Source organism: Lycium barbarum, chromosome 2, assembly GCF_019175385.1.
Source record: "Lycium barbarum isolate Lr01 chromosome 2, ASM1917538v2, whole genome shotgun sequence".
NCBI classification, from domain to species: Eukaryota; Viridiplantae; Streptophyta; class Magnoliopsida; order Solanales; family Solanaceae; genus Lycium; species Lycium barbarum.
This window is the reverse complement of record NC_083338.1, coordinates 152,637,972-152,650,316: the sequence shown is the minus strand read 5'-3', so window position 1 is coordinate 152,650,316 and position 12,345 is coordinate 152,637,972. Positions and strand designations below refer to the sequence as shown.

The following is a 12,345-nucleotide window of genomic DNA, read 5'->3' as shown; positions in this document are numbered from 1 at the left end:
GGGGTCATGGGGCATGACTGGAAAGCCGCCCATGACATTATGCACGTTACGTAGGAGTAGCCTAGGAGGAGTAAGGTAATCTGGAGAAATATTCATATAAAATCACAAACACAAGTAAACAACCATATAGAGAGGAAAAATAGTAAAAGATAGATGTCCAAATATCCTTCATGTATGAAGATAGAAAAAAAAAAGACATAATACTGTAATACGCTTCTCTTTAATGTACAATGGAAGGAATACATAAAAAATAAGAGAAGCCCTTCATGTATGAAGATAGAATAAAAAAGAGATAATACTTTAATTTACTTGTCATTTACATGAACATATTATGAAAGTAAAAGACCGAGATAGTACTGCCATTTTATTTACGACTGTGTCATGCTCTTCATTGTTACTAGTATCATCTCTAAAGCGAAAAAACTCTACATATGAATTTTTTTGTTACTGGCATTTTTGATTTTCTTTTAAAAAACACTATTTTCCTTTAGTCAAATCTCTAATCTCGTACTCAGAGCCATCCAAAAGGTACATAATGCTAGTATCTTACTGGAATTTTTCAACAAACATACTTTTAAAATCAAATAAAATCTCTTCTGATGATACAGTAAAAAAGTTAGCGTAGGAATTATATATTTTTTACCTCGATCGGTTTTCCGCCATAAATAGAGAATGACGCCGAATGAAGCTTTTCAACCTTGACATGGGGTCGGAACGAGGTGTTTGTGGCAGCAGGCTACTAGAAGAATAAGAAGACATTTTTAAGCTAAGTGTTTTTTATATTTGTTGAACAAGAGCAAGGAAGAGAGAAATAGGAGTATAAGTTGAAATTTTTAGAAAAAATAGTGGTCCTCGTTCGTGAAAGAAAAAATATAATGTTGTTTAGAGTTTTATTCATCTTAAGAAGAATAGTGTTTTGGAAATTTATAGAATATGTCAACATAGTTATATCTCATTTTCAGTTACCCCATCCATCTTAAATTATTTATCACTTTTTGGTTTACACGCCCCTTAAGAAATACTCCCTCTGGATAAAAAAGAGTGTCCACTTCACCTTTTTCTCTTGAGTCAAAAAGATTGTCCACTTATCGAATCAAGAAATAATTAATCTTATTTTTTCAGATCTGCCCTTATTAAGTACTATGTGATCGTGTTCGCCTACTCTGATACCATAAAGATATTGATGAATTTAACCTAATTGAATCAAGGAAAATATATGAAAGATGAGAATATAGTATGAGAGAGAAGAAGAAAATGTATCTGTTAAAAACTTGTGTCAGAATACACTTTAGGGTCCTATTTATAGTTAATGGCCCTCTTACGTAACTAACTACCATACTTTAATATAATTACTAATCTACCCTCCTAGTTTATACTTTAACAACATGGATCTTGACGTGCAGCTTGACGATCATTCTCTGATTCCAAAATCTAAATATCCCTCTTTGTTATTTCTTTTTTCTGTCTCTCCAAATCTCTGATATTATGCCGCTTAGCATCGATGCCAACATACAGTAGGAAAGCAGAAGCACAGAAGATAGAAAAAAATCCAACAATTGTCACACACATAAATCCAAATGCAGCATCACAACTCAACACGGGGCTCGCGAGACACGTTCCTTCCCTGGACAGCGAAAAGGCAAAACAAACTTGGCTAACAAATGCATTATAAATCTCAATTGCTTCTTTATGGAATTGTGAAATACTGAGTTGTGGAGTATTCAACTCATTTTCCAAAAAACCAAATTATGCACATTACGTAGGAGTGGCCTAGGAGGAGTAAGGTAATCCGGAGAAATATTAATACAAAATCACAAACACAAGTAAACAAACATATAGAGAGGAAAAATAGTAAAAGATAGATGTCCAAATATCCTTCATGTATGAAGATAGAAAAAAAAAGACATAATACTGTAATACGCTTCTCTTTAATGTACAATGGAAGGAATACATAAAAAATAAGAGAAGCCCTTCATGTATGATGGCAGAACAAAAGAGATAATATTGTAATTTACTTGTCATTTACATGAACATATTATGAAAGTAAAAGACAGAAAAAGAGAAATCATTCATATATGAAGACAGAACAAAAAATATAATACGGTAATTTACTTGTCATTTACATGAACATATTATGAAAGTAAAACACAGAAAAAGAGAAACATTCATGTATGAAGACGGAGCAAAAAATGATAGTGTAATGTATACCTCAAAACCTTTGCCTTATCTAGCACAATGGTAAGCTTTGAAGAGAAAACCACTACTATTTTCCTCCGATCAAATCTTTAATCTTAGGCTCAGAGCTCAAGACACCATCATTTTACTTACTCTGTCATGTCAGTCTCTTCATTGCTACTCAAGCTTAAACTCCAATATAAAATTCTAAAAAGCAATATCTTCTTTCAACAAACATTGAGTATCTAATCTCAGACTCAGAGCCCGAGACATCGTCATTTTATGTACTTTTGTGTCATCTCTTCATTATTATCATCTCTAAAGCTTAATAAAAAATTAAATTTAAAAATCTAAAAAGCAATTTCCATTTTCTTTCAACAAACACTATTTTCCTCCAGCCAATCTCTAATCTAAGACTCATAGCCCAAGAAACTATCATTTTATTTACGTTTGTGTCAATCTCTTCATTATTATCATCTCTAAAGCTTAATAAAAACTCGAATATAAAAATCTAAAAGAAATATCTTCTTTCAACATACTCTTCTTTTCCTCCAGTCAAATATCTAATCTAAGAGCCCGAAACAGTACCGTCATTTTATTTACGTCTGTGTCAAGCTCTTCATTGTTACTAGTGTTATCTCTAAAGCTTAAAAACTCTGAATATCAAAAAATTTGTGGCAGCAGGCTACTGGAAGAAGAAGAAGACATTTTTAAGCTAAAGTGTTTTTTGTATTTGTTGAACAAAAGCAAGGAAGAGAGAAATAGGAGTATAAGTTGGAAATTTAGGAAAAATAGTGGTCCTCGTTCGTGAAAAAAATAATATATAATGTTGTTTGGAGTTTTAATCATTTTAAGAAGAATAATATTTTGGAAACTTATAAAATATTGCAACACAGTTATATCTTCATTTTTCAGTTACCCCCCGCCGTCTCAAATTATTTATCGTTTTTTTGGTTTACACGCCCCTTAAAAACTACTCCCTCCGGATAAAAAAAGGTGTCCACTTAACATTTTTTCTTGAGTAAAAAAGAGTGTCCACTTATCGAATCAAGAAAAAATTAATCTTATTTTTTCAGATTTGCCCTTATTAAGTACTATGCGATCGTGTTCTCCTGCTCTGATACTATGAAGATATTGATGAATTTAACCTAATTGGATCAAGGTGTTACACCCTGTATCTTAGAACTAAGTTTAGACTCGTATCGTTAAAGTTTTAGTGGAAAAACTGAAGGTTTGAACGTTTTGTGAAAATAATTGATAGGCCTATTTCGAGTAGCCGTAACCCCTTGATTAGTTGGGAATTTGGGAAAGTACCCTTAATAAAAGTTGTGTTACGTAGAAATACCTTTCTAACCATATAAGGACCACGCTTATCAGAGAGATTGGAGTAGGGAGATATGATCATTGCAAGATGGCAAATAGTAAGCCGCTTAAGATTCGATAGAATTGACTAAGTTTTCGATACGTCTGCCTTCCAGCCTAATTTCGTGAAAATTTGTTTAGAACTTGAGAAAACATAAAACATGGAAGTTGTATCCCTTTGAAGTACCTTTCCAACGGTACATTTTGGAGCCCGAACAGAGCTCTGTGCTAGGAGTTATGCCCATTTTACTAAACGCTGTTGACGAGTAGAAAAATATGAAATTTTGACTAAGTGTAAAATGCCAACGCTATTGACGAGCAGAAAAACGTGAAATTTTGACTAAGTGTAAAATGAAAAAGGAAGCTCGCCCAAAGTGAGGAAGGGCCAAGCCATAGAACGCGCTCAGCGAGGTAGGGGTCCAAAAAGTGAAAAAAATCGTCCAAGTGTAAAATGGATAGGGCTCGCCTTAGACTGCGCTCGGCGATCTTGGGGGTCCAAAATGCCCCATGCTATAAATTCAACACTTAACTCAAAATTTCATTTATTAGACATTCCAACTTCGTTCTAAAGCCCTAAGCAGTCGTTTTCCTCCTCTCTTTATCCTCCCACGTCAAGGTAAGATCCCTCTAACGATTCTTAAGTAATTCTAACATTAATTCATGATTAGTAACATGATTCTTCAACCAAAACATAGGATTTCCAAGGTAAATCCTTCTCAAGCGATTCAAAGCTAGGGTTTTGGTGTTCTTCGTCGGAGAAGCAATTTAGTTCATTGGATAGGAGCGATTACAGGTATGTGAGGATAATTCTCTACGTGTGGGAATGATAATGATTCTCCCTACACTATGTTTCTTTTACAATGTTACGAATTTCCTTAGAAATATAGTTCAGCTTAATCTCCTTGAATAGTTGCAGAACTTCTATTCCCTAGTTTCGTAGTTTGTTCATAACTTTCATTCCGAATGTTGTGAACCCAAAACGTAATCTAATTAGACTCGTGTTTTATACCCATGAGTCTCAGTCTAGAAACTCAGCATGATTATAAAGTAGTTAAAGTTTCAGTTCTCATAATCAGTTCATAAATTCATGTCTCAACTAGTATAGTAATAGTCAGTACTGCACACCAGCACCTCGGTATGCTTCCATGCCTCAGTATGAATTCATGTTCAGTATCTCATATCAGTATGTCAGTATGACTCTCAAAGCCTATGTTAATATGATTTCATGTCTCAGGATAGTAATGTTCAGATTTACTTATGAACAGTTAATGCTTTAAACTCTATAATCAGTTCACGAATACATGTCTCAGTCTAGTTCTATTCAGTATTCCAGTATTATGTAGTCCAGCATGATTCAGTATTCCAGTATTATGCATTACAGTATGACTTTCAGCTACTTGATATTCCATGAGTCTCAGCCATGAAAACTCAGTACTTCATTAGAGGCTTCATAGACTAGAGTACTTCATTAGAGCCATGAAAACTCAGTTCTATTCAGTCAGTGTTTTCAGTACTTCATTAGAGGCTTCATAGACTAGAGTAACAGTTAGACAGAGTCGCAGGCTTTTTATGTTTAGCAATGTTGGCTACAAATATGCTTTAGACTTATACTAGTATTTTCACACTTTGATTTATTTCATTCAGACTTTCAGTATATCAGAATGTATTAGTTTATTTTCCGCATTCAGTATGTTATGATATCACATGTTGATTCTGCCAGTCAGTTGGTTCGCTCGGTCATATGCAGTCAGGCACCGAGTGCCGTGTTACGCCCAGACCATGATTCGCGGCGTGACAAAGAAAATACATGGAAGATTAGAATAGAGTATGAGAGACAAGAAGAAAATGTATCCGATAAAAATTGACTAAACTGATTTGGTTTTGATTCTAACTAAACCACTGACTCAAACCGAGACTATGAACACCCATGTGTAGTGGTCTGCTAGATTGTTGATATTTATAGTTGACGAGGTGAGTATATGAATTTGTTTTAGGATTTTCGCATTGCGTATATAAAATTCAAGTGAGAAAACAGATGACTTTGGTTTGTTTTGTATGTGATTGATTTCCTTAACGAGCATTTTGTCTAAGGCAGTAAGGCGGATGATGATGGAACTATATGCGAATTCAAGATTTAAATTTAAATTTAAAAAAAAAAAAACTCATTTTGAGTTCAGATCTAATATTTATTTTACATGTACATCCAAAGGTGAATCCGAGATTTAGAGGATGTGGGTACCACTATTTTATGTAAAAAGTATATCTATCACTAGCGACAAAGATTCAATTGTTGAAAGAGTACCACCAATTAGAAAATTTCTTAAAAAGTAGCTTAATTACTACACATTATTTGTTTGATTACATTAATTTACCTTATTGTTCTTGAGTTAATTTCTTCACTTAGTATATTAGTTTGTGCCTATGATAGTTATTGTTCCTTTTCCTTTTTGACCGGCTTTAATGTTGCTTTATCTTAAATTGAAAATCTATCGAAAAAAACCTCTTCAGTTCTCAAGGTAGGGGGAAGGTCTGGATATACTCTACCCTCCAGGAAAAATAGATAAATAAGATTCCTAATTTTTAAGAGCTGTCAAATCACTAGGCCCATGTCCCTCCTTTATATAATTATATATATTATAAAGCATCTAATTATGAATTATTAACCTCTCTTCCTCATATTTGTGATCACCTCCCATTTTCCAGATCACAACTGGAAACCGCTGTTGTTAGATTTATCACTTTACACAAAGTTTTAGACGGTAATATTCAAGCTTATTTCCAGCAAAGCAGGCAAATAGCTAGCTGACTGATTGAAGCATCAAAAGCACATAGAAAGAATTGCAAAACTCATTTTCATTGGCAGCTTGTCATGGATCCCCTCCAAACACAGTGATTTTCTAAAAGGAATTCTTAAGAGTAATTTCACATATAGTCAGTCATTGGACTAGATGTCTATTGCAACAACGTCAGAAAACTAAAATATACATCAAATATCTGTGCCTTTCGCATTAAAAATCATCAAACAGCTCGGCATCAACAATTACAACTGTGTGTGATATAATTGCCAAATAAGCAATGCCACATCATCAACACTCATAACATAAACTCGGAGTGTTGATTTCTGTTCCCAAGAGTGGCTCAGGGAAAATTGGGTACAAAGTATATAAAATGGACATGATCAACTGGTGTAGGGTATCGGACATCACAAATTAACATGGTAAAGCATTTAACATTAGCTAAAGATTAAGAATTTTTCCAGTTCCAGTGCAAGAAAACTAGAAACATGCCGACCTCCACTCTTATGGCTTAACCATGTAATTCATGTATACCGTAGCGTCTACAAATATAAATTTTGAAGGGTCTGAAATTGGTTGGGACAAAATAGATCCAAACCAAAAACGTTGCATTGTCACAAAGTACAGTCGAGTTTAAGAGAAAGTTCAAGTCATTTAGTCGAACAATATCCCTTTAGATAAGCATGTATGCCCCCAACTTGTAACTTACGCGATAACATTTGCCACTTCCATGGAGGAGGATCCAATCTCCTTTATGACATTTCAACATTTGGAACACATGGGAAAATAAATTTGCATGTAAGCTGACACATTCTTTATGCAGAATACTACCAACTCAACAAAAAACACCATTTGATAATTAACAAAACAGCAAAATTATAACAGTAAATAATAAGAACTAAGAAGCAAGGGGAATTAAGCTAATGCCAGTAGGCTCTTTATACAATGTATACATGCTTAAACATACTTTATGTAGAAAGATGGGTGAACCCAACACTTGTGTGAAGCATTCAAGTGCCATAACCTAGGATTGGCGAATTTCCCTGTAATATAATACTATCATTCAGAGTTTTGAAAGATGGGTAATCATAATACTGTAATAATAATCATTGGGGAAAGGAACTTACAAAAAGTCGATGGGTTTGATTTTGAAGGCAAAAGGACTCTACCAACTGAAGACGGACTATAAAGACTAGGTTATTTTCCCTTCCCTAAATTATTATACAGTTGATTTCGGTTTCAGAAATTGTTTTTGTTTTGGACGATAATAATGTTCAGAAAAAGTTCAAAATGGTCCCTTATCTTTGACTTTAGACTCAAATCATCCCCTTCTTTCTAGGGGTTTGAGTCTTGGTTGGATATAATAGGAAAAACACTACGGAGTTTTTATTAAATTGCAAGTTCATGATTTCGCATTCCCTTAAAATATTCGGTAATTATTTCTTAAAACGAAATATTGGTAAAGATGGAAATGCATCCCCTAATTATTGGGTTTGGCGTTTAAAATGGAATATACCGGTAGTTAAGGGATTGCAATTACTTTTCCCCCGTAATGCTATATTTGTTATACTTATAATACGGAGTATTCAAAGAATCATGTTATTCCTGTAATTAACTCCTAATAATTGATAGACCAGGTAAAACTCTTGATATAAGGGACCCACATAAAAATCAACACCAACTTTATATAGTGTTTGGTTAGATGTTGGAGATTTAAGAGCCGTTGCGGCATAGATTTTTTTTTCTTCAAACCACTGTTTGATTACACATTGAACTGATTTTTGATTAGTTTTTTGAGGATGAGTGTTTCAAGTTTGAAAAATTGGCCTGTTTTCCAAGTAAATGTCATTTTCAGCTCATAATAACATAACTTCAATTTCCAAATATCATATTTCAACTTCAACTTCAGCTTCTCTCTTTTCAAGTTTCAACCAAATACGGCCAGACCTCTTTATACCAACATTTCACTAAAACGATCAAATTTTCTTTGGAATCGATTTTATGTTATGTTAAATTATATGTTCTCTATAAGAATGTTTTGTTCGAGCAACCAAAAAGGTATCGGGACAAACGACGCTGTTTTACAGAGGTTTGACTGCATATGTTTAAACACCTACTTAATCCTTGCATAGAAATTAAAATTAATTAATACAATGTTTGATTGTTCCATTTCGTTTTCCTCATAAATCATACATGCATCATTTCGTTTTCCTCATAAATTATACATGCATAAGTTATGCAACAATCTATATATTATTTTATGTGTGATATAATGTGAAACAAGAATGCTAAGTGTTGCTTAACGAATATTAAAATGATCAAACTAACCTCGTAAAAGGGCACTCCGGTGCATTATCACAAAGTATAATCGAGTTTCAAAGAAAGTTCTAGTCATTTGGTCGAACAAGGCTTTAGAGACAAACAATCATCTTTTCCTACATTGTAGAGTCACAACACAAGTATGGGCATTATTTATCAGTTTGGCCAAGGTGAATTGGTCAATGTCAGAACACACTGCAGATCTCCTAAGCTACTGGATTAGGAGGGGAGGTAGCAAGAGTCAAAAGATGTGGTGGAAGACAATACCTGCTTGCATTTGGTGGAACATTTGAAAAGAAAGAAAAGATAGGATCTTTGAAGACAAAGAAAGCTCCATACAGAAGATCAAGTGGAAGGTCATCACTTCTTTAGGTTTTTGGTGTAAAGAACAACGTATAGAAGAGGAAGTTCAGTTAGTGGATTTCATAGGATTATTGTAACTAGCTCTTAGTAAGTGTAAATTATTGGAGGTGGCCAGCATGCCCTTAATATTGAGGAATACGAAGTTACCGATTTCAAAAAAAAAAATATCCCTTAAGATAAGCATGTATGCCCCGAGGTTGTGACTTACGCGATAACATTTGCCACTTCCATGCAGCAGGGCCGGCTAGACCCCAAAGCAAGTCAAGCACTTGCTTGCTTTGGGCCCCAAGAATTTGAGGGCCCCAAAATAATTATTATTTTTCCATATATAGTATATAATTATATATTTCTTATCATTGATAAATTTATTTCTTTATTTTCACATTAATGTTTAATGATTTGATTTTTTTTCTCTCTCACTAAATAGTTCTTTCCCGTCTTAAATTACATGTTTTAGTTTGAATGGCCATGAAGTTAGAAATACATGTAGATTGCTGAATGATGTAATCTATAATTATAGATGCATATAGTCCCTTAAATCTTGTGATCTTAAACTTGTCATGTAAAATATAGAGATTGAAAACTTACTAAATATATAAAGAAACACTCTTTTTGGGATGGAGGGGATACTAATTAATATTTTTGCCAATTTCATTTTACTTTATAGCTGAATTCTTTTTCACTATTCACTAATCACTCACTTAACTCTATCTAATAATTCAACTTATCATTTATTTTTCTCACATATATTGAAAGTTTCATGGGTTCTCTTCTTTCGGTTGTGATGCAATCAAACATGCAAGTGCCTCGACAAACAAAGTTTGCAACGTTTAACTCATTCAATTATTTTATAATATATAAAACCAAGTTCTTATTTTTTTTTTTTAATTCCTCATATTCACTTGCCTAATTTCAATCAACGATGCTCATTATATAATAAGGTCTCTTATAAAGATTTAGCTGCTATTGAGCACATGGAAAAATTTGCATGCAAGCCGACATATTCTTTTTGCAGAGCACTACCAACTCAACTAAAAACACCATTTGATAATTAAGAAAACAACAGAATTAAAAAAGTAAAGCTAATGCCAGTAGGCTTTTTATACAAGGTCCAGATGCTTAAACATACTTTATGTAGAATATTATCAACTCAACTAAAAGCATCATTAGATAACTTTAAAGAAAACCAAAATTAGAAAGGTGACGGATGAGAATTATAAAGTGAGGAGTTAAGCTATTGGCAGCACACTCTTTATATAAGCCCCAAAAGCATGTATCCCATTTGGCAGATTGAGTACAGTCCCAGTTTTATGATCTAAATTATAAAAATACAAACAGCCGCTGTTCAAAAAGTACAACAGAAGTTCACCGTCTTGGTTGTAGAAAAGCTTTATCTTCTGATACATGTCTATAGGTACTTCCCCGCCGTAAGGGAACCCAAAAGGAATCTTAACCTTATACCTTTTGTTCCATGCCCACATTTCATAGTCCTCCAAGATCCATATATCCACTGCAGGCTCAGGGAAAAGCAAGTGACAAAAAGACAAATGGTTTTCCTTCACAAAGAGAGTCATCATTTTATGCTCCTTCACTGTGTTGCACACACTTCCAGGATGAGGCTTAACAGAGAGTTCTTCCTTATCCATTGTAAAAACAATGATTCCGTTATTTTGACAACTATAAGTAAGGCCCTTCTTTTCTAAATCGGCGTAAATGATCCAATGCAATGCTCCATTAACAACTGTTGAAGAGCTATACGGCAAAAAGTTGAAATTAGCGGATGAACGGGTTTTCCTCCAAGTCCGTGTCTTGAATATATATACTAAATACTGACAGAAACTGCCTCGTATTTGCGCATAAAGAAGTTTGAATTCTCGAGAAAAATAAAGCGCACACAATCGGCCGCGTTCAAATGTATGGCGTACAAATACTTCCTCTAGTGTTATGGGGTTCAAAACATAATATTTAGTAGGAGGCCACCAAGAACTACTCATAAACAGAAGAACTCCTTGACAAGAGTATACAATATGAGGGGAGTAGTAGTATGGTCCCCACTTAAGCGCAGGTTGGGGAGAAAGGTATGGATATGTAAACTTGTGCTTGTTAGCAAAAGACACATAAAGGTGTTTGTCACCCTTGCCAGAAGGACTTAAATTATCATGATGCAGAAGAAGCAGGGGTCTAGCTCTGCTGAGATGTAATGTGGTAAAATAGTGTGATGAGATCAAAGCTCTCAAATCCCTACAGTCCCTTCGACATCTAGCAAGGGTACGTATCGGAAGTCTAGTCAGGATATCAATGATGAGACAATCAGGCAACCATCGAAAAGTTTCAGCAAGTTGGTCGTCGTCATCACCCCTACATATTTTGTCAAATAGTGAACCCAACACTTGTGTGAAGCATTCAAGTGCCATAACCTAGGATTGGCGAATTTCCCTGTAATATAATACTATCATTCAGAATTTTGAAAGATGGGTATGATAATAATAATAATAGAAAAGAAACTCAAATCATAAAAACATGGACATGAGCAGGTAGGTAAATCTGATAGAAGCAAATCAAGAAGATATATAACTACTGGGGAAAGGAACTTACAAAAAGTTGCAGATCAGATGGGTTTGAGTGGGCCTAAATAAAGACTAGGTTTTTTTCCCTTCCCTAATTTGTTCAGGAATCCATCGCTATACAAATTGTTTTTGGTTTTGGACTTAATAATGGTCCCTTATCTTTGACTTTGGACTCAAATCATCCCCTTCTTTAAAGGGGTTTGAGTCTATATAATGGGGGGAAAACATAAGTAAGCAAATTTTGAGAAAATTTTACAAAGTCAAATCCCAACCAAGATTCTCTCTTCCCATAAAACACTCAATTAAATATAGCAAATCCAAGATTTCTCATTCCCTTAAACCGAAATATTGGTAAAGATGGAAATGGATCCCCTAATTATTGGGTTTTGGCGTTTAAAATGGAATTCCCATTATAGCGGCAGCTAGCCCCTTGTTTGGATGGTTGTTTACTGTGGTTCATTATTGTAGGGTTTTCATTGATGCCACATTTATTTTTACTGTTCTTAAAATTATATTGCAAGATGTCGTAAACCCTTTGTAATTCTGTGATTTCTATGTCCAGTTTTTCTATAGCGCATATGTTGCTATTCAGAGAGTGCATTTTACTAGCGAAGACTTTTTGCATTGTAATGCTCGTAGTTGAATGTACCAAAAAAGTACTTTTTTAAAAATTATATATGTTGTCAATCATATTGCTTTGAACTGCTTGTCCCTATCTGACTTTTCTTATGTTTTCTCTTGAGCCGGTCTTTCGGAGATCGCCT

At 34.2% G+C, this 12,345-nt stretch overlaps 1 protein-coding gene across 1 annotated transcript; it reads right to left on the bottom strand.

Moving 5' to 3' along the window:
* Window positions 1–10,083: 10,083 nt before the first annotated feature.
* LOC132624048 (putative F-box/kelch-repeat protein At1g12870) lies at window positions 10,084–11,719 on the bottom strand. The gene is made up of 2 exons (XM_060338872.1): window positions 11,610–11,719; window positions 10,084–11,450 (listed from the first exon to the last, which is right to left on the bottom strand). Exon 2 carries the CDS (start codon window positions 11,426–11,428, stop codon window positions 10,244–10,246), a length of 1,185 nt encoding a protein of 394 aa, XP_060194855.1. The 5' UTR covers window positions 11,429–11,450; window positions 11,610–11,719; the 3' UTR covers window positions 10,084–10,243.
* Window positions 11,720–12,345: the final 626 nt, after the last annotated feature.